The sequence below is a fragment of the Eleginops maclovinus genome, chromosome 3, assembly GCF_036324505.1.
Source record: "Eleginops maclovinus isolate JMC-PN-2008 ecotype Puerto Natales chromosome 3, JC_Emac_rtc_rv5, whole genome shotgun sequence".
In the NCBI taxonomy this organism is placed as follows: domain Eukaryota; kingdom Metazoa; phylum Chordata; class Actinopteri; order Perciformes; family Eleginopidae; genus Eleginops; species Eleginops maclovinus.
In genome coordinates this window covers 13,726,526-13,746,661 of record NC_086351.1, presented here as the reverse complement: position 1 = coordinate 13,746,661, position 20,136 = coordinate 13,726,526, and the positions used below count along the sequence as shown (strand labels likewise).

Genomic DNA, 20,136 nt, shown 5'->3' with positions numbered 1-20,136 from the left:
CACAATGGTATGCTTGACTTCTTGCATTTGCAAAAGTACTGAATCAGATCTTAGATAACTTGATGGCACACCACAAATCAGAAGTATCGGTTAGAAAAACAAAGCAAATACAACTATGGAAAACTAGCAACTATTCATACACTGTGCATCTTATGTGCAATCTGGATAGGACGGGTGAGTACAACAGTTTAATTTGCTGTTACTTCCACCATATCGGCAGTATTACAACAGAACATGTTTAAATATATGGGCATTAACCAAAACTCTAAATCTTCGATATGTGTAGTATTGATGTCACCCAAAGATACGATGGTTGATTAAGAACCAATGTGTTACTAATATGCACTTCAAAAGACTGGCAAAGTGAATATCACATTTTATCTATAGGCTTCATGTATAGACTTATTAAAGCTAAAGTCAGCCCTCTTTTATGCTTTAGTTGCTGTATTGTCTTATACGTGTGTAAGAGACAAAGAAGCAATTTGAAAGGTTAAAATAATCACAACTGACTTCAATATTGATGCCACAGGATAGATAGATGACTTTATTCAGAATTCTTAACAATTAATGAATGAATAGTCCTGCATCCCCCTGGAACACTTTCCAGCACAGCAAATTGCAGTAAACTTGAACCTCCTTCAAATAATCTATTTTTCTGCAGGGATGTAAAATATAGTCTAAATAGGGCTCAAGGGTCTGTTAATGCTTTCCTTTGTGTTTGTTCAAACATGGACTTTTATGCTGGGGCTCCCTTTAATTGCATAGAGTGCATGCTGTGGTGGAAAGCCGCAGTACAAGCCAGTTAGCGATCATAGAGCTCCTTCATTTCCTTCAGGACCTTGATGCTCTCGCTGTATCTCAACTGGTTCTTGTTAGAGCATTCCTTCCATCTGTAATAAAAAAAAACACAGGGGTCAGCTCATCTCAAGCATTTGAATGTTCCAGTTGTTTGAAAATCTGGTTTCTCACACACGCCTAAAGTGTGCAGCATGACCAGACTTGATATCGGCAACAATTCAAGTATGTTTTAATGTTTACAGAGAGAGACACAAAAAAAAACCCTGCCCTCACAGTGTGTACAGTACACATGGCAATGAACATGTTGATAATTATTCTCATTGCAAGGTGTTTTTAATGAAGAACGTACTTTTGTCTAATCTTTTTCCAACGCTCCATGTGGTCACATAGGAGAGAACCTGATACAGGAACTGAATCCGTCAACTGTGGAAAGAAAAAAAGGTTCAGATTTAGTTTATTAGAACTAGTTTATTTTTCATTTTAGCTAAAGCATAGGATTTGATAATCAAATGTGGCATTTAATATCAATATGCAGACAATAAATAATTATCAAGCATATATTTTATAGAACCTTGGTAACAGTGGGTTTTTCAGTCTGTGGGATCCTAAGATTGATGGGTTCACCAGATGTGTTGACAGGACAGGCTGTTGGAGGAGGCAGTCTGTACACAATCTGGCCTTTACCATTCATCATGTCTGTAACCTGGAGAAAGAAGTAAATGTGGATAAAAAAGGAATGCGTACTATACACAAGTAAAAAGTATTGATACAAATAAGAAGTTAAAGTTTTACAATTACATGGAAAGATGAATGTACGAAAAAAGCAATTATCCCATTTTAGTTTAGCAGGGATTCTGAAATATCTACTGCAGAGAAATTCAACAACCATCATCCATTTAATGGTCATATAGAATTATGCTTGTGGTGCTCACAGCACTGATATTGTATTTTTCAGAAGGAACTGGGAACAGAGCACAACACTCCTGTCTTTAATAACAGTTGTATGCGTTAGCCACAAGGGAGCATCCTTATGCAGGTCATACATGCAGAGAGGTGCTAGTGGTTTGTAAGAGCACATTATAAATGAAATGTTCCATTAACATTTTGTCATGCAAAAGGTTTAGAGGTTTAAAGTCATAACATTTTTTAAAGGACAAAAGACAACTCCTGAGGCATGTACCACGAAAGTCAGTTCAACATACCCTGGATATGTTTGACTTGTCTGGCTTAACTAAACCTAACAAACGCGATCTCGCTATTCGGTCCTACGGCGCTGGTTATCAACTCGGTAAGTCAACCCAGGTTTTCTCTGTCCGGCTATGAGCTCATTCACGTGAAAGGGGCGGTGTTAGCAACATTTGACCAATCACAAACCCGGAGAAGCGTACTGACAGCGGAGCGTCATACGTCATGAATGAAAAGTAAACTATCATGTCAAGAAGTTAAACTTTAAAAATCCATGAATTAAAAAATGATCCAGGATAAAACCAACATTGTTGCAGCTAGTGGTGCAGGAACACCAGCTGGTAAAAAACTACCGACTGTTTGAATGCGTAAATTGACAGGTTTATAATATTACTGCCCCCCCATCTAAGACATGAATGGATCAGACACTTAAATTACAACTGAGTGTTTCGTCAAATGTGTTGTTTTTCATAAAGTATGTAGCACTGTAATTGTTGCACGGCCTGATACGGCTTGGGGAGCTGACACGGATAAGGAAATATATTATGATGTGACTGATGACTTGATTTGAAAGATAAATGCGACACATCCACGTCTGTACAGTACCGCGGACTAACGGAGTTACTTTGCTCCGGTTACCACTGTTGTGGCAGATATTTAAGTAAGCTTGCTTGCCCCAAATGTAATAATAGTCTAATTGCTCTGAAGATGGGCGGTGATTCTATTAATTTTCATGTTCACACAGTCGGCGAGTTTGCCGTCCGTCGTTCCAGCATACGGCAGTTTAAACTGTATTTCCTTTATCCTGTAGTATGACTCATAGCTTTAAACTCCCCACACAGAGCTCTGATTGGTCAGCAGACGGGGCTTTCACTGGGATGATCTCTTATGTGGAACATAACCTGCTCCAGAGCAGGTTAGGTGTTCAGCATAAGTTACCATGGAGATCTGCCCCGGTAAGAAGTGAACCAGCATCATAGGACCGAAAACCCAGAGTCAACCCTAAAGTTACCTCGCTAACCCCAAATCCTGCTTCGTGGTACAGGCCTCTGGTCAACAGAGTTATCCAACATAGCCTCACCTCTTCCTCCGCCATGCTATGTGGGGGGCTTGGAGAAGCAGGTGGCACACGAACAGAAGGGTTGTTTCTCATCCAAGAACGGCAAATAGGATACAGTGGGGTGCTGGTGTTGAACTGAGCCAGATCCACACTGCGATCAAACAGCTTAATAATATAAGCATCTAACAAGGGAGAAAGATAGAAATTAGAAAGAAATAAAGGTAAGAAGTTGTGCAATAAAGTGGTAGGTAAGGTGCCTACACAATACAGTAACTTAGGGATAAACAGGTCAAATTCTATGATTTCTTGGATTTCACAACATTTACTTTGTTTGTGTTGATTGCTTTCTGGTATGCCCTCATCCATCTCTTTACGCTTCTTCCTCCGGTGCTGTGGAAATCGAGCTGAAGGCCTGGATGAATCAAAACATGGATAGGGTCTTTAGACGTCCTTTTAAAAGTAGAAAAATGAATGGTGTGCAAACAATGTAGAACTTTAAAACAGGAAAGGGGAAGGGTTTATTTTGAGCTACAAAAACATTTTTTATAGTTATTGTCAAATAAGTTAAAAAGGACACTTGCCTTTTTCCAGCAGATGATGGAGATAAATCCCTAGAGATGGCAAGTGAAACATGAGATATAAAAACGAGCTTTAACATTTGATATTTAATGTTGAAATAACATATAATTATTAATATTTAGATTCATACTTGTTTAAGGAGTCTGCTGATATTTTTCCAGTGTCCCCCTCATTTTGTTCCCTGCTCAAAACACAACGACATTAGTCTGATTTTAAAATATTACAATGATGACATTAGTTTAACATTTTAATACCGACTGACCTTTCACTTTCACTCCTCTCCACAAGTCCCTTTAGCACATCATCCAATCTGCTGCGAGCACCAGCCCCCTCCAAATCTGCAGAAGAATTGATATAAAAAGTAAACAGTGCGGATTAAAATGGACCACAATCACAACAAAGAGTTGATTTGAATGCATGGTAAACTTTAGCACTGCATGTAGGTAGTGGCTGCGCAAATGCAATACGTAGCTTAGGTCAGGGGGACTTCATCGATTAAATGAATACTAAAGTGAAAAATGTAGTAGCGTTACTCACCTGGCCTTTCAGTCTTTATCTTGACGTGGTGCATTATCCCCACCTATTTGTAGCGTCAGCGTTAATTGGGTCAAAGTCGACTTTAAGAACGCGGTGTTCACTCTCGGTCACCAATCTCGGGTTTGTTTTCTTCAGTAACTGATGCTACGTGACAGTACAGACGTTGGCTGCTACAGGACGTTGCCTTACTAACGCTAGCCAATGTAGCTAGCCGTTTGCTGCAGTTATCTTACTGTTTACAATCAGCTAGTCATCTATTTGTATAAAGTTAAAGCTAGTTGTTCATGCTCAATGATATCTACGTGAAGGGATGACGATTAGGTGACTCACAGTTTCCCGTGGCGATTTGTATAAATTAAAATAAAGGTCAGACTTGTGGTTTAAAGACCGTCGCGTTTGCAATCTCAAATTACCGTTGCTAACTTAGCTTGTTTTCGATCGATGCAGACTTTCCTCTTCCGCGCGCTTCCGGTTACCGATTAACTGATTGGCGCTTGGGCTACGAAGGCGTTCTACGTGATTGGGTCACTGTTATGTCTATCATAAAAAGTCGCTTCCTATTGGCTGTAAGGCTCTTAGTAAATAACGATCGACATAAACAGTGGCGCTTTCCTCTGGCTTCATCGGTTATGTGATATACTTCAAAAAGAGCAAAGTAATTATTTGTTTACTTGACATTTATGAATCTTTGGATGTACAAGACCTTTCCAAGTTTCCGCTGTAGCATCTTAATATGCTATTTTATGCATCATTTGTGTCTTCCTGGCGTTTGACTCCATGGTAACTTTCTTTTGTGGACATGCCAAGTACACTAAGCAGGCTGGTGGATAATGTGCTATCATCTACTTAAGTTAAAAGTAACAATACGGCAAAGCACAGAGAACAACTCAGTCAGGCTGCCGTGACGACCTAGCTATATTTATTGTCAAAAAGCTAATTTGGGATCAGATGTAAATCTGAAGCAAAAACGACTTATACGTCCTTTTCTCTTTGCTCTCAATAATAACCTCTGTCTTTCAAAAGCTGAAATGAAATCCAGGTAAGACATAACATCTCATTATCTCAAATATCACATTATTTATAAGATCCTTAACAATAGTTAGAGTTGTTCACAAATGTATTTCCCCCCCCCCACAGTTTACCTGTATTCACAAGGCAGAATCCCTTTGAGCCAGCATCCAAAGTGGGGAAGGCACACTATCACCCATCCCTCAAACAATCCCTGTCAAAGAAAGATAAAAAAACAGTAGGTTTTAGTAGATTCTACATTTAGCCTACTGCAATTACTAAGTTATCACAAACATGTCTCTCACTTTCTTTTGCAGACTTTGAGTCCAGTACGTTTAAATCAACGATCCAGTCAACAGTTACACAGTCTGAGCCCCGAGAGCCAACGGCTGATTGAGAAACGTGACCTACAGTCTGCTTTTGCAGAATCCTGGCCCTCAACTGATTTTGGATCTTCTCCTGCCAGCAGTACTTCTTCTGACATGGAGACACCTAAACAGAGTGCTAGAGCAGAAAAATCCAAAGTTTCCTCAGAGTCGGGAGTTCAGCAGAGTTCAGTGATGGCAAAGTATGCTTGAGTTACTTAGAATCCAGAATATATCTGAGTAGTTATTCTTATGCCCTAAGTTATAATCTTTATTAGAAAAAAATGTCTTGCAGTGAAAATGTATCATATATGAGACATGACAATGGGATGGTTACTGTAATATAACGATTGGGAGAGATAGAAACTGGTAAGTGGTCCTTTACTATTTATATCGCTACTTATACCAAACATTGATATTTGTTCACTTAGCTACATAGATCGCTTTCGCAATGGTCAACCACAGAGTCGAGAGGAGCGCCAGCAGTCGCCTTCTGCCATTGAAGAGAAACAGCTACCTTTTTGGTGGATGTTACCCCCATCTTTATCTCGCAGTTCAACACCAGCTAAAACAGCAGACAGAGGTAAATTCTCCCTTATTGTTGACATAAGAGGTTACTAGATTTAACCAGCTCTCAAATGTCAATGTGAAAGCACCTTAGCTGGTATAATTTTTCTGAGTGGTAACTTTCTCTTAACAGATGTTATAAAGCCTATGAAAGATGGCGATGGACATGCCAGCTTCAGTCCAGCTGGACAGAATCTACGTGACAGATCCCCCTCCCCATGCAGAGGATCCTTTAGTGTGAGTGCATTTATGAGCGATGGGACTACACGATATGACCCGTTACTGTCTTGAAATGAACTTGCCAAATGTTTTTTTTAAATTTGAATTTGGCCAAAAAACAACGTGCCAAAACACCAGATACTATTCCATCTTGTTTTTATTGTTTGCATATGCTTTTATATTTGGACAATTGGATCCGCAACCTGCCCTGGTTAAAAGCAAGTTTGTCTGAATGCCAAGAAAACAGAGTGTTTGCAGGAGTAGAGACGCCTTATACCAAATAAGCGTGCATATAAATATTTGCATTTCAACCCTGCACCACATGTCCATTTGGAAAACTTTCTTTGTGTACTAGATACCAGGGAAACCATTGTTTATGCACCCATGTTTGACACATTTATAGATTGCTAGCCTGGGCAAGTCAGATAATAATAATAACTTTCAGAAAATTGTAAACAAACCTCCTAGTATATGTGTTAGCAATATGAACATAGATATTGTGACTGAAGTTTTTTTTACCTAAATGCTGCTAATTCAATGCACAAATGTGGCTTATTCATAGGTTTGTCTATCCTCTTTTGTTTCTCAGATTTTGTCAGACACCTCCCAGAGTGAATTTGATGATGCGATAGAGATACTACACCTTCAAGAAAAAGCCAACCGACTTTTGCTGAGAGGGTATGAATACAAGCGAGTAACACTTATGATAAATGTGATATGATAAAATGTTATTATTGTAAGTATCTTCTGTCTTTCTAACAGTGAATGTACTTTAAGTGATGGATCTATACCTGTCAGCTCAGAGGGCCTGGATTGCTCAGATTTCTCTTCTCCAGTCAGCATAGATGAGCCTCTGCGAAGACCTATGATTCCCAGTTTAATAACATCTACTGGTAAGGCAAGAGTGTTGAATAATATTTATTTTTGAGAATGAGTTATGTAACTTTAACTCTAATACAACCTCGCTCAAATCCGTTCTCTCCTTATCCAACTTTAACTAGACGATTCCTCTTTTTTCAGACCTGTTTTTTTTAACTGTAAAGCAGTGTTAGTTATATTGTGCAATGTGTTTATTAATATTTACAGCAAAGGCCTGTTCAGACTCAGATTGGGCTGTGTCCTCCCAAAGATCCCCTGTCATTCCTTCTCTGGTGCCTCCCGGACGCCAGGAAGAGGACATATTGTTCCAGTGGCGTTTAAGGAGAAAGATCGAGCAGGCCCGGGAGTGGCCCCAGCCCCTGCAACAGTCCAGTCTGCATGGTCCCACATTCAGCTGGCAGGCCCCCAGTTCAAACATTACCTCAGCCAGAGGACACGATTACACGGTTTGAGTATTTGACATTTAATTTCTAGTTTTAGTTTGATGAATGCAGATTTACAGAATGTTTTATTTTCCTCTTTCTTGCATCTTTCATAGCAACACCAGAGTATTCAACCTCCTGACCTCTCACAAAAAGATACACATCTGCACATCACAGCTCCACAGCCAGAAACCAAACAAGCTCACAAATCATGCCCCCCGGCTTCAGGTCCATCTCCATTCCCTGCCTTTGATGTTTCTGGCTCTTCCGTCTCTCATTTCGGAACTATTGCACAGGTTCCTGCGCACATGCATTTACTCTGTGATGTCTTGCCCTGCCCAATCCAGTCGTCTCATGCTACCATGCAACAAAACACTTTGAAAAGTATGGCTGGCACCAAAGTTGCCTGTAAAAAGATCCAAGTCCCTGCAAAGGCAATGACCACCATCACTGATGAGCCTTCTCATGCACATAAGCCCTGCCCAACACCTGCTTCATCTGGACCAATAGAAACAGTAGGGTCTGGTCACAGCAAAAAATCGGAGAGAAGCAAGAGAGAGAAAGCCCAAACAACAGAATTAGAGAAGAATGAGGACAAGGCGGCCCCGTCATTCAGAAAGCAGAAGAAATCAACAAGGTAGGATTGAAAAATTCACAAAGTGTAAAATAAATTAAAGTCTGATTGCTCAATAAACATACTTTTTCAAAAATACTATGAATAGGGAACATCCTGCTGGCTCTGGCTCTCCAAACAGAAGTTCTGCACAACCAAGACTTTCTAGAAAAGTCACGCCTTGGGCAGAGCAGCCGCTGCAAAAGCAACGCCAGGGGTTTTCCAGGGAAAGCTGTACTGGCAATCATGCACCACCCCCTTCTCCAGTCCACAGAGCCTTAGGACAGGTTCTAAAGTTTTTCTTTATTCTTCTCCATGTAATTTGTTAGACAAGTGCAATATGAAGCCTCAGGTGTTGATTGCATATGTTGTCTCACTTATGTAATAACTTGGTAACTTGCCAGCAGTATATAGGTTAAACTTAAAGATGTTGCTATGCAAAATACAGTGGTGGCAAATTAATGTATTTAAGATTATTAGTTTGTTTTTTTTACACATGGTGATTGACAAATACAAGAAACCTATACGTCAGTTCTTTGAATATGTCTTCAAGAGATAGACTGTGAGCTATTGTCTATTTAAATCATTTAGATAACCAGGTGTATATGTCCAACCTTATTACAATGACATTATAAAAATGCCAACACTGTGCACATTGTTTAGATGTCATCCGTCATTGTATTTATTCATATTTTACAACATATTTTAGTGATGTAGAATGCTATAATGGTAATTAAAAGAAGCATTTCTCAGTAGGATGTCCTCTCTGTGTCTCGACAGGTAGTTTCAGAGGTAATGTTCCCCACAACAGATTCATCTGCTGCACAAAGGACCCCTGACTCATCGGTTTCGCCCCCTTGCACTTCCTCTGCACCTCCACAATCTACAGTTCCTCCATGCAGTGCACAGAACTCTATGGAGGTCATTTCACAGCTGCTGCAGGAAGCGGAAGGTCAGCTTTAGGCAGCAAAGAGCGCCAACGTTTACCCTGTTGTTGGTTGTGGAGAATTTTTTCGGACCTATGAATAGGTCCGCATTCACAACATGCCACAACCCTTTAGGTCAAACACCCTAAACCGTTCTCTGTCTTTTTTGTGCATGCTGTATAAGATAAGATAACATAAGAAGTACTTTATTAGTCCCAAACTGGGAGTTTTTTGCATTTCAACAGCATAAAACAAAACAGTAGAAATAAACAATTCTAAAAATATATAAACATCTCAAAATAGAAATAGGAAAATAAATACTCTACCATATTGAATGTTACAGTAGTCATAACTTAATAATGCCTTTTTTTTGGGCGTTTAAATGTCTCCTTGGCTGCTGATTATAATCAACAGTGCTGTTTTTTTTTTTTTTTCAGATTCAGATGAAAAAGAGTTTAAAGATGACCCTTTGTTACAAGTACTTCGCAGGCAGAGAAAATGGGTAAAGGAGCAGATCAGGTAAAATTATACCCTTAAGTGTAATTGGTCAGTCACTATTCATGTAAAATGATGTTCCTAGGAAGATGCTTATTTGATGACGTTATCAGAATCCTGAAAACATAGCACCCAAAATGACAGAAAAATAATTACTGTTTTTTTCCTTTTTAGTGATGTGGACTCTATATTAAATGAATTCCAGGACGAGTTAGAAGTAACTTGACCACTGACAAGAAAACACTTGACGTAGTTTTATTTTATAAAGAAATAAAGTTTATTTTTGGATTTTTCACGACATATTTCAACATTAAAGATTTTGGAGATGTTTTTGTGTGCATCATTAATAACAGTACAGTGTTTTTCTTTACAAAAGTTGCGCGCGCAAAAACAGCACATTGAACTATGAACGCAGAATATTTACAAAGACTGGTTCTTTTAAACATCGTGTAAGATTGATGAGTAATAGCAGAGTAGTATATACAAACATAAGAGAGCAGGGAATATTACAACAGCGCCAGGAACAACAAATGGGCGTTTTGGCACGTGCATGCATGAGTGTTGCTGTGACTGAAGGAACCTCAAGTTATTTCTGTATATTTCTTAAAGGCTTATGTTGCACTTTTGTTCATACATGTTGAAGACGGCAGAAATGTAAGTGGTATAAGAAGGGTTTAGGGTGGTATGCTGGAGTCCTCTGTTTGCAGCATTGGTGCAGATATGATGAGGATGCCTTCTGGAGAGACCGCTGACTCCAAAGCCATGGTGTCCACTCCCTTTGGGATTCGGTAGCGGCGGTTGAACTGCCGTGTTGAAACTCCTGCACCATCCTTCAAACAGCACAATAAATCCAAGTTTTAGGATAACATAAATCTTAAATATTTTGAATAAACATGCCAAAAACCTGCTATGTTCCACCCAGAATACCAACCTTTTTTTCTTCATGCTTTCCTTGTACTTCGACAAAGTCTCCTGTAACTTTGACCAGGAGGTCCTCTGGGTTGAAGAGCTTTACATCAACTTGAACTCTAAAACCGCTTTCGTCACAGTTCACCTACCAATATAAGTGGAAAATACCTTTTGTTATTTAGAAATAAATGTCTTAGCACAGTAATACCCCAAAAAGCCCTGTTTGCTATCATGCATTTAACTTGAACCTAAATTATATTTGACTGTGAAAGTTGTTCTTTTTTCTCTAGAGCAACTCAGGAGAAGTTGAAAAGCTACTTATTAATTAGTGGTTATTTGTTATAACTAAATATATGTTTTTATATTGTTGTGTGTCCATGCAGCTCTATTGTTACAAAGAAAGTTAATAAACAATACCAACAGCTATAGTAATTTAAATAACCTACCTCTGCGGAGCTGGTTTTATCAGTCTCTGGAATCAGTAATTTTGGCGACCAATTATATTGTCCATAAATCCCATTCTGCCGAGGAATAAGAGTTGGTAAAACCTTCTCCCATGGGATCCCACCATCTGGCAAGGAGGGTGGCAGAATGAAGTCCATTTCTAATCAGTAGGAAGAAAACTTGTTTAAAAAGGAGAGTTGGATTCACAATATTCGAGGCTACAGACAACACTGACCACAGCTTACCTCTTCTTAAATCTTCTTAAACACACCAAATGAGTGTGCGAGCAGGAAAGGACGGCCCCTTTTAAATGCGTGTGTTCCCGTGTCAGTCCTAAAAGAGGTACTGTGAGTACAGATGATGCCCTGGTGCGCCCGTGTGTCTGACTCCAAGCTGCTCGCTCACTGGATGCTTGACGTGTCTGACTGCTACGGTGTGTGTTTTATACTGGAGTCGCATGATGAGCTGGAAATTCACAGTGGGGCACCTTGCCTCTGTTATGTTCCGGATGCTTACCCTTGGGTGTTGAGGCGGGGCCATATAGGATAAGGGTGGTGTATTGTTTTGGAAGTGACGCAGCTGTCGCGAGCTTATGGCAATTAACGTGTTTATTCTCTGTTAACAATAGTGTAGTCTTAAGTGTATTACTAGGGTTGATGAAACAGATACAAACAGACTGTTTAGGTTTTCTTATATGACTTATAGAGTTATGAAATACACGCTTAAGGTCTGTTGTCAAGGAAGGTCCATCCAAAAATAAGTTCAAAAGAGATGTTGTTGACCCTCGTGAGCTGATGCTAGACAGACAGTGACAGCAGGGACGTCCCTAACACATGCCAGAGCACGTGTGCTTTCACCCCATTCATCACTCTCTGTGTGAAAGAACTATTGAGATCATTTACTTAAATAAATGTAGCAATGTCACAGTGCTGTCAAAAAAATAGATGTAGTTAGAAGTATGAAAAGTAAAGGTCCTCATAATGCAGAAAATGTGTTCCTGTCGGCGTTTTATTGTGTATTTTTATTTTACAAGTAACACTTAAAGTCAGTATGGGGCCTCGACAACACTACTCTATAACACATTAAATGTTATAAGCTGATTTTAAAAAAATGTTTGTGTATAGAGATTATCTGAAATGTAACAAGCTGATAAATAAATGCAGTGAAGTAGTGTCCAAAGTTTTTGGAATACAAAATAACATCAAATGAACTCTTGTCAAAATTGAACTTAAAGGTACTTGAGTAAATGTTCTTAGTAACTTTCCATCGCTCCACTGTATACACATGAAATACAACAACACTTGAAATGATGTCCTTATAGGGTTCATTAGTTTGCTCCTCATAAATCAGTTTTATTAAGGGACTCCCTACATCATGAAAGTATTGTACGTGCTGATACTCCAGACTTGTTCCTGGCACAATTTATATTGAGAGCACATGTTCTCCCAGTTAGTAATGTAGAACCTGTCACTTAAGCTTTGACTGGAGTGACTAAAAATGGCCCCGATCATGTTATGACTCATAGGATGATAGTGAAGTGGCGACATTTGGAGAGATTAAGTTATTGGGTTTCACAACAGGCGCCAGACTTTAGGAGCCTTCTGTAACAATGCAAAACATTGGGTGTATATAGGAGAAAATAGCTCATTGATGAGTCCCCCAACAATAAGTCCATACAGTTCAAAATCCCAGAAGAATAATGTAATTCCAATTCCAATATGATAACGAAAGTGTAACCCAACATTGTAAATACAGTAAGTATAGACATTGGAAGTTGGAGGCATTAAGGACTTTTGTTTTTATTTGTCATTCATACACAATTAAAAATAGTGTGGGTCTCACAATCACACACAGACATTAAACTCCACAATAAAACAAGAACAAATATTAAAGAGCTCACTTGAAGAGAACCTAAAGAATGTTGTCAAATGCCTTTGCAAGCACAAAAAAAAAAAAACTTTTCGAATCCTACTGTATTTATATTTTAAAGACATATTGGATTGATTTATTAACGTGATACAGCCATTACATCTATCTCCAGAGACCAGACAGATCTTCAGAATATTTCACTGTTAAAGAAGAGAAAATTCCTTGGTCCATTTTAATGGATCATTAGTTATTTGACAAAAATGTTTCAAGGAATGCCCAGAGGAATTGTAAAGGAAAGGTAATCTCCCACCGCCCCCCACTCTGCTCTGTAGTGCTGGAAAATCGTAATCCATGTGGTGAGCACTGTGACCCAAAACAGCAAACCAAGTCCTGACCGCTTCACATCTAGAGGAAAAACACACAAGAGAAAATTACTTTTAAACGACAGGTATATTATCTCACGCAGTAGCTTGCTTTAAATAGTTTTTTTCAAAACAATGCTCAGGAAATTGTGAATATACTATATATTATACTTCAAAATGAGAACTGTACTAGATCAACAAGGTAATTAATTCAAATGTGGCCAATATTTTATAATAAGTTATAATTGCATGTGTTTTTTAAGATTTCCTGTGAAAACAAAATCCTATGTTCTTAGTAATTCCAGATCTCAGCAATGTGTATAAAATATTTCTAAGAATAACATTCTGTCAGTTGTGTAAAAACATTAGGGAAAAAAACTTAATCTGGGGTTTTACTGGAGGTTTTAACTGTATGTAATTAATAAATTAACCGCAGGTGTTAAAAGTAGTGGTTCTGATACTTACATGTTTTAATCTGGATCTGTTCAGTGTAAACAGGCTTTACAAAGGCCTCCTTAAAAAACCAAACAACATTGACCAGCCACAGGAATGGTAGGAACACAAAGCCAGCTGAGAAGAAAAAGATGAACATAAAACAACGTCAATGACAATAAAAACGACCTATCACCACTTCATATTTACACAAATCAGCTTAAATGCTTATATTTGAATTTGATTTACAACTTATTGAGGCATGTGTTTAACCTTATTGCATGTAACACTGAAAATAGAATGTATAATGGTTTGAATCGACACTTCTCCGGTCCAGGCATTCATTTTTAAGTAATCTTACCTAAATAATATTTGCGGCATAGGCCGAGTTTCTCCTCATTGGGCATTCGTTCCAGGTTCATGGTGAAATTGTGTGGGGTCTTAAATCAGAAAAAAAAAATGGTTATAGTGCAGAACGTGATGCTGGTGATTTTTAAAACATGATACAAGCTGAAAAATCTGTACACAATTGCATAACATCGAAACAATAAAGCAGTATGCTGACATAGATTGCATTGTCACATGACTTCACCCAAGGCTACCGTTAGCATTTTGTTAGCTTAGCAATGTAGCATTATGTAGTTCCGACTGCTGCAAACAGTAACAGTAACTTAGATCGTTTCTGGACAATGGTATTTTAATAATATTTATATGTGATGAGAATATCGTACTTTTGTGTGATTATTTACCTGATATTTGTAAGGCCAAAAAGTAGGAGAATCGTCGCAACTTAACTAAATAGGAACAACAAAACACTTCCTCTTTCTTCTTCATCTGATTCGCATTTTTCTTCTTCTTTTTTTTTTTTGTCAAGCCTCTCCTTAACTGCCCTGTATACCGCCACCTACTGGACCGGATAGGGTGCTTCGAAATCTGGTCATAACCGGTAACAATGTTTTCATGAGCAAGCATTTAAAACATATACTGGTAGATTTTCCATTGTCCTGAGATCATAAAAAAAGTCTTCCTTCTTTCCATTGACTGTTTACAACATCCAACAAACAATTTTTAAAATATTTGTATTAGTAGTTTAGCCTTGATTACTCACTTTTAAAAAGCTTCATCATTGCCAGTTTTAGTTTGCAACCCACATTCCTTATATTGCATGAACAGAAACGTAATGATAATACATTTGCGCTAAAACAGTGTATTCAATTCGTTCTCCTTTGCATCATCAGCTTCTTTTGGTGCCAATACAGATGCACACTGCCATCTGCTGTGTTGCAATGTCTTAAAAACCAAAATAATGTTCCTGTCTTCTTTGCATCTTTATTCCATTTCATCTGACAGATGGTTGTTATATTGTTATACTGTTAGGATAAACTAAGACTAAGCTATCCTTGCCATAGGCCATGTCAAGTTTACCAATGAATTCATAAGTTATATTCTTATATTTTATTATCATAGGATAGGAGCATTTTTTTTTAAATAAACAAATGAAATTTCAAACTCATAAAGACCTATTTGATTGTTCAAGGTTCAACTAGCCCCCTGTGTTGATGTATTGAACTCATCTGTTCTTGAAGGCAAAAACATTGTTTCTCATATGCTGGTGAATTCTGAGGGTTTGGGCTGGTTAAACCCGGTTGACACGTATACAAAAATACACCAAAATACACGAGTGCGTTTTAATATACTTTGTCTATAGACTTGTCTTAAATCCACTGAGAAGCTAGTCTTTGACAGTAAGTCATTTTCCTAGGCTTTTATAAACATATAATTTTAGAAAAGTTGCAATACAAAAATATGTCTTTAATCAACATCCAATTCCTCAAATAGAACGAATATCTGTGTAGTGAAGTGACAGAGTCTGATATGTGAAATGTAAACATTTCTGAAAGGAAATATGATCAACAATCACCACTAGAGGTCAACACCCCCCCTCCTATTGGAACCTCGCTGAAAAAACTCACTTTCCCATACAGCCTTGCGTGCCCCCCCCCCTCCCATCTCGCGCCTTCCCTCTTGTGTCTCCTCGAACTGCTAGCTGTCGGTGTGTGTTGTTGTTGAAGCAATGATGGCGGCAGCGGGATGCGGATCAGCAACCGCGGCTGCCGTAGGAGGACAAGGTGGAACCGCTACGGCCAGAGGTCGCTTCCCCGGTCGGCCTTGGTCGTCACGCAGTCGTTTGCGCTCAGAGAAACGATGGCAACTTGGACGATCAGGCTCAGAAGCTGATGATGTGACTAACGGAGGGCCAAGGCCCGCGAACCTGGTCCTTTCGTTAAATGAGGACCAGTCTCACTTACGCTTACTTGGGATAGAGGCGGGCCACCAGACCCTTGGCCAGGCTGGATACAGCTCTAGTGGGAGTGAGGAGGTGAGGTCCCAAACCGAACCAGGAGTCAGTACCTTTATTTTCATCTTTTCATATTTTGTGTGATTGTTAAATGTGCAAGTATGCGTGTTGTCCACAGCAGTGTGACTGTTTAGCACCATGGATAAATGTCAACATCTCTTAGCTAGGCTAGCTTTAAGCTTGGAGCTAACATTACATGCTAACTAAGGTTAGCATAGTGCTGCTTTCCATGACATTTAAAGAACAGCCGCAACACAAAATACCACTTCAGCAAAGCAGCAGAGTTGTTGCACGCTTTCCTCAATTGCACTAATGTAGGTTAAAATATTGTTCTGCAAACATGAATAGAGTATATTTTTGTAATGCCAATGACTAGGAAGGCACATTCGTAAACAGTGATTGCACTTATTTTATTTATGGCCCACTCGTTATTGGGCCAGAGTAGCAGCTAGCTAACAGTAGCGAACACAAAGAACGGGTGAGCTAGCGTCTCTCTACACTGCACAGCGGCTAACGGCTAACTGTTCTGTTTTCATACGCTATCCAGATGCAGACACTTTTGTCTGCTTCACTGGTTTCAATAAGACATTACACACACATAGTCTATGGCCCTTTTTCACTTCCTCGCTTTGCTATGATTTAAACAGTCAGAAAACTAAGTTTTGATTTCGTTAGCTTTTCTGCAGGCACAAGTTTAAATGCTGTCGAGATGAGGAGGTGGCTAACCGCTAGCTTATGTTACCAAACACGACATGTTTGAATGGTGGTGCAGAAGTGTGCACAAGCTAGTTGCAACCTTGTTGTTATAACTGAAAGCGCCCCTCTATTACACATGTAACGTTTATCGTTCGTTTATACTACTGATTCATAACAGTGGATTGGTTTGTAGGCTCTCAGGTCACAGCTGCCAGCATGTGGGAGTTGTACAGTACTTGGAGGGATTCGTAATTACAGACCTACCTTTTCCCTACAGTCACTAGTAGGTAGTGTAGGTGTTCGTTTGTGAGCGATGAAAAAGTTGTATTTTCGATCTTGTATGTGGTGGTAAATTATATAGATGCCATGAAAATGCAGCGCTGGCTGTTTACAACACATAACTTATTTATGCTTAGTGTATGAAAATAATAAACTTATTTGGTTTGAATGTGAACAATTGAAAACAAGTGTCTGTAAATGATACTTTTTTGTCAAGTCTTAGCAAATATCAATTATTTATTATTTGAGAAAGCCTATAAAAAAATATGGTATGATAACGTACATTGATCGATTCATATTGAACTATCAGAGACATTTTGTTTGACCTACAATGCACTGCATTCAATAAATGTCATGCTCGTGAATTCAAAGAAATGGTGTTGAATAAGCATTTTAGTCATTGTATTGTACTGACAGTTTGACAGCCTCAAGAGGAGTGGTGTATCTTTGCTCCAAGTGTTAATTATCTATTTTTACTTTTAAAGGGGGACGACTTCAGAGGATTTGAAGCTGAGAGAAAACGCTCCAAAGGATCTGTATGTTCACGACAAAACCCTTCCAAAGGTAAAATATACAATAGAGCATTTCATACTTTTTATTGTAGTTATTGAATAACACTTGATTGAATTAATCGTGCAACACAATTCAATATATGCTTTACTTCTATTCCTTGTTTTGCCTTCACTTGAGGAGCCATGGATTTTGTAATATTCATAACTGTCTGTGTTTTGTAGGTGATGCTGTCAGCACAAAGTCTAAACGACAAAGTGAGAAGCTACCGCTTAAAAAGCCAGTTGTGGAGGCCACACCTGATGATGTAAAGGATCTAAAATCTTTGGAGGAAACAAAAGACGTTTCACCTGAAACAGAGCCTGACAAGGATTGCAGGAAAAGTTCAAAAGGAAAAAACACTATGGATCGACAGTCCGCTAAAAGAGGAGCCTCATCAGCATCACCCAGGATTACTATAAAGTTGGTGGCCAAAAAGAAAATGAAAACCATTACAGAGCCTCTAAAAAAGTTTGCAAAGAAGTTGAAGATAAAAGGAATCCAGGATCAGCCTAAAGCCAAGAACATTCAGGGCGACCAGATTTCAAGTGCGCATGTCAAATTAAAAACTGAACCGCATGAGGATAAACAAGGCACAGAAGATAAAGGAGGGGGGACTCTACCTACAAGAAGGCGTGGGAGATCTGCTTCAAAGACATCTGAGCCTGTCTCCCAGCCTAGCGCCAAAGTTGTGGTTGATGACCAAAAATTAAAAGAGAGAAAATCAGCGGATAAATTTGACACTGTTAAGGAGAGCATCACTATGGAGCCAAAAACGAATGCAAGGAAATTAAAGCATAAGGACAAAGTAACAGAGCAAGTTTCCGAAGTTAATCAACTAATCACTCGTAGGAGCAATAGAGTCATTAACCCACTCACTAAAAAAGTATCAGAGTTTGCAGCTGAACCAGAAAATCTGAGTAAAAGTGATGCAATTCTTGGGGAGTCAAAGCCAGAAGTTCCTCCAATGGCGGAGACCAAACCATCAATGAGAAGTGACGGACGAAGGCAAAGCAAGAGGCTGAATAAGGAAGTAACCCTTACTGAAAACCATGGATCACAACAATCCAGGGACAGTTTGGATACACGGATCCAAAGTTTGAAGTTGATGAAGGTCAGAAACCCAAAATATGATGCACAAGCCAGTAACAACAACTCGACTCGAAAGAAAAAACATAGAAAGAAATTTATCTGGACTTTAACATTAGTGAAGGCAGAACGTCCAACACAGGGTGCTGTGAACACTGTCAAAGTAACAGATAAGGCTGTTGGTGAAGTAGATCTTTCTGCTATTTGTGACCCCGTTGTTGACCAGAGTTTGAGGACAGTGGATCAAAAGTCAAAACAGGATAACTCAGCCCCACAAGAGAGTAAAAGCTTGGATAATATTGTTAAGGGTTCCCAAAACAAGGCTGAAGTGTCAACTGAGGATCATTCCACTTTGCAGGTGGAAGTTGAAGTGGACCACATACATGAAACCCCTTCACAAGAAATTACTAAAATGGATAGTGGGAAGGTTCCACCTCTTCAGATCAAAAAGGTCTCTTCTCCTGGGAAACATAAAAGTTCAAAGCCATCCTTTTTAATTCAGCAAGTTAGCCCTGTGTCTGAGAAGAAAGAGGATGTTCTTAAAGATCAAGTTAGCCCTGTGTTTGAGAAGAAAGAGGATGTTCTTAAAGATCAAGTTAGCCCTGTGTCTGAGAAGAAAGAGGATGTTCTTAAAGATCAAGTTAGCCCTGTGTCTGAGAAGAAAGAGGAGGTACTTAAAGATCAAGTTAGCCCTTTGTCTGAGAAGAAAGAGGAGGTACTTAAAGATCAAGTTAGCCCTGTGTCTGAGAAGAAAGAAGATGTTCCTAATGATCTAAGTGAGGTTAATGAGGATAAATCATCATATGTGGATACTGAAGCCAGCCCAACTAGACGGCTAAGGAGGAGGAGATTAAGCCTTGATTCACCACAACCAAAGTCTGTTGCTCATAAACGAGTGGTCACTCAGAAAAGGAGGCTTAGAACAAGTCCAAAAGACAAAGATACACCACAGGTGCACGTTGAAGATTCTGCTCAGGCTTCAGCTGAAGAGTCCAACTCACACGGTCTTCCTAAAAACTCCTTTCAGGATTTGGCTGGCGAGCCCTTGGAGGTGATTAGTGAAAACACCACGGAAGTTCCTGAAAAGGAGACCTCAAAAGTCCCTGACAATTCGTCACAGTTGCCAGTTGAAGTTACTCAGCAGAAGGTGGAGGATCAGGTGGAACTGCAGATCAAAGAGACCAAACCATTGCCTGTGCCTTCCAAACCTAGGAGATGTAGAAATAATAAACTAGGGAAAAAGAGGTCCGTTCGAGGAAGAAAGCTGTTGTCTCTCCTGAAACTGCTGTCAGCACAGAGTTGAGTATCACAGAGTCTCTGCTGAAGGATGATACTCAGTCTGTAGTAACAGAGGTAAGCCAGTCCCAGACAAAAGATTGCACCCAGCCTGAGGCAAAACAGGACACTGTGTCAGTGGAAGAAGAGCACATACAGCCTTTGGTAAAAGAGGAAACCGATTTTCAATTGATAGATAGTCAACCATCTTTAGTGGAAG

At 39.2% G+C, this 20,136-nt stretch overlaps 5 protein-coding genes across 9 annotated transcripts; 2 read left to right on the top strand and 3 right to left on the bottom strand.

Annotated features, from left to right (window-relative positions):
* Positions 1–75: 75 nt before the first annotated feature.
* On the top strand, positions 76–9,983 carry proser3 (proline and serine rich 3). 3 transcript variants are annotated; one of them, XM_063878826.1, is made up of 14 exons: positions 76–4,814; positions 5,183–5,198; positions 5,297–5,405; positions 5,485–5,735; positions 5,964–6,115; positions 6,233–6,336; positions 6,908–6,996; positions 7,081–7,211; positions 7,405–7,643; positions 7,736–8,256; positions 8,342–8,519; positions 9,013–9,184; positions 9,596–9,677; positions 9,828–9,983. In XM_063878826.1, the coding sequence occupies exons 2-14, from the start codon at positions 5,188–5,190 to the stop codon at positions 9,877–9,879; spliced, it is 2,091 nt and encodes a 696-aa protein (XP_063734896.1). In that variant the 5' UTR covers positions 76–4,814; positions 5,183–5,187; the 3' UTR covers positions 9,880–9,983. The 3 variants fall into 3 exon arrangements, with proteins under 3 accessions (XP_063734896.1, XP_063734897.1, XP_063734895.1); XM_063878827.1 differs by having other exon boundaries at positions 76–5,198; positions 7,096–7,211; XM_063878825.1 differs by having other exon boundaries at positions 76–5,198.
* Positions 518–4,623, bottom strand: lin37 (lin-37 DREAM MuvB core complex component). Its single transcript, XM_063878862.1, has 9 exons — positions 4,160–4,623; positions 3,885–3,960; positions 3,753–3,803; positions 3,625–3,654; positions 3,370–3,455; positions 3,065–3,225; positions 1,370–1,501; positions 1,148–1,221; positions 518–890 (listed from the first exon to the last, which is right to left on the bottom strand). The coding sequence occupies exons 1-9, from the start codon at positions 4,191–4,193 to the stop codon at positions 803–805; spliced, it is 732 nt and encodes a 243-aa protein (XP_063734932.1). The 5' UTR covers positions 4,194–4,623; the 3' UTR covers positions 518–802.
* Positions 9,907–11,509, bottom strand: hspb6 (heat shock protein, alpha-crystallin-related, b6). 2 transcript variants are annotated; one of them, XM_063878865.1, is made up of 4 exons: positions 11,252–11,509; positions 11,009–11,166; positions 10,585–10,707; positions 9,907–10,483 (listed from the first exon to the last, which is right to left on the bottom strand). In XM_063878865.1, the coding sequence occupies exons 2-4, from the start codon at positions 11,162–11,164 to the stop codon at positions 10,328–10,330; spliced, it is 435 nt and encodes a 144-aa protein (XP_063734935.1). In that variant the 5' UTR covers positions 11,165–11,166; positions 11,252–11,509; the 3' UTR covers positions 9,907–10,327. The 2 variants fall into 2 exon arrangements, with proteins under 2 accessions (XP_063734935.1, XP_063734936.1); XM_063878866.1 differs by lacking the exon at positions 11,252–11,509 and having other exon boundaries at positions 11,009–11,245.
* Positions 11,510–12,780: 1,271 nt separating this feature from the next.
* Positions 12,781–14,574, bottom strand: psenen (presenilin enhancer, gamma-secretase subunit). The gene is made up of 4 exons (XM_063878867.1): positions 14,419–14,574; positions 14,031–14,109; positions 13,703–13,807; positions 12,781–13,280 (listed from the first exon to the last, which is right to left on the bottom strand). The coding sequence occupies exons 2-4, from the start codon at positions 14,089–14,091 to the stop codon at positions 13,141–13,143; spliced, it is 306 nt and encodes a 101-aa protein (XP_063734937.1). The 5' UTR covers positions 14,092–14,109; positions 14,419–14,574; the 3' UTR covers positions 12,781–13,140.
* Positions 14,575–15,703: 1,129 nt separating this feature from the next.
* On the top strand, positions 15,704–20,115 carry LOC134861541 (uncharacterized). Of its 2 annotated transcripts, none has more exons than XM_063878818.1 (3): positions 15,704–16,049; positions 17,489–17,567; positions 17,738–20,115. In XM_063878818.1, exons 1-3 carry the CDS (start codon positions 15,744–15,746, stop codon positions 19,942–19,944), a joined length of 2,592 nt encoding a protein of 863 aa, XP_063734888.1. In that variant the 5' UTR covers positions 15,704–15,743; the 3' UTR covers positions 19,945–20,115. The 2 variants fall into 2 exon arrangements, with proteins under 2 accessions (XP_063734888.1, XP_063734886.1); XM_063878816.1 differs by having other exon boundaries at positions 15,704–16,073.
* The last annotated feature ends 21 nt before the right edge of the window (positions 20,116–20,136 follow it).

Bases quoted from the DNA above. Each gene is read 5' to 3' on its own strand.
- lin37 (XM_063878862.1), bottom strand. From the start codon at position 4,193: ATGCACCACGTCAAGATAAAGACTGAAAGGCCAG. The intron at 3,961-4,159 runs GTGAGTAACGCT...ATTCTTCTGCAG, and splicing joins GATAAAGACTGAAAGGCCAG to ATTTGGAGGGGGCTGGTGCT. The intron at 3,226-3,369 runs GTAAATGTTGTG...CTCCCTTGTTAG, and splicing joins AAGCAATCAACACAAACAAA to ATGCTTATATTATTAAGCTG.
- proser3 (XM_063878826.1), top strand. The intron at 6,337-6,907 runs GTGAGTGCATTT...TTTGTTTCTCAG, and splicing joins CATGCAGAGGATCCTTTAGT to ATTTTGTCAGACACCTCCCA. The intron at 6,997-7,080 runs GTATGAATACAA...TCTTTCTAACAG, and splicing joins AACCGACTTTTGCTGAGAGG to TGAATGTACTTTAAGTGATG.
- hspb6 (XM_063878865.1), bottom strand. From the start codon at position 11,164: ATGGACTTCATTCTGCCACCCTCCTTGCCAGATGGTGGGATCCCATGG. The intron at 10,708-11,008 runs GTAGGTTATTTA...TTATATTGGTAG, and splicing joins ATAAAACCAGCTCCGCAGAG to GTGAACTGTGACGAAAGCGG. The intron at 10,484-10,584 runs GTTGGTATTCTG...TGCTGTTTGAAG, and splicing joins GAAAGCATGAAGAAAAAAAG to GATGGTGCAGGAGTTTCAAC.
- psenen (XM_063878867.1), bottom strand. From the start codon at position 14,091: ATGAACCTGGAACGAATGCCCAATGAGGAGAAACTCGGCCTATGCCGC. The intron at 13,808-14,030 runs GTAAGATTACTT...TTTTCTTCTCAG, and splicing joins ATGCCGCAAATATTATTTAG to CTGGCTTTGTGTTCCTACCA. The intron at 13,281-13,702 runs GTAAGTATCAGA...TTTTTCCTCTAG, and splicing joins ACAGATCCAGATTAAAACAT to ATGTGAAGCGGTCAGGACTT.
- LOC134861541 (XM_063878816.1), top strand. From the start codon at position 15,744: ATGATGGCGGCAGCGGGATGCGGATCAGCAACCGCGGCTGCCGTAGGA. The intron at 16,074-17,488 runs GTCAGTACCTTT...TTACTTTTAAAG, and splicing joins GGTCCCAAACCGAACCAGGA to GGGGACGACTTCAGAGGATT. The intron at 17,568-17,737 runs GTAAAATATACA...TGTGTTTTGTAG, and splicing joins ACGACAAAACCCTTCCAAAG to GTGATGCTGTCAGCACAAAG.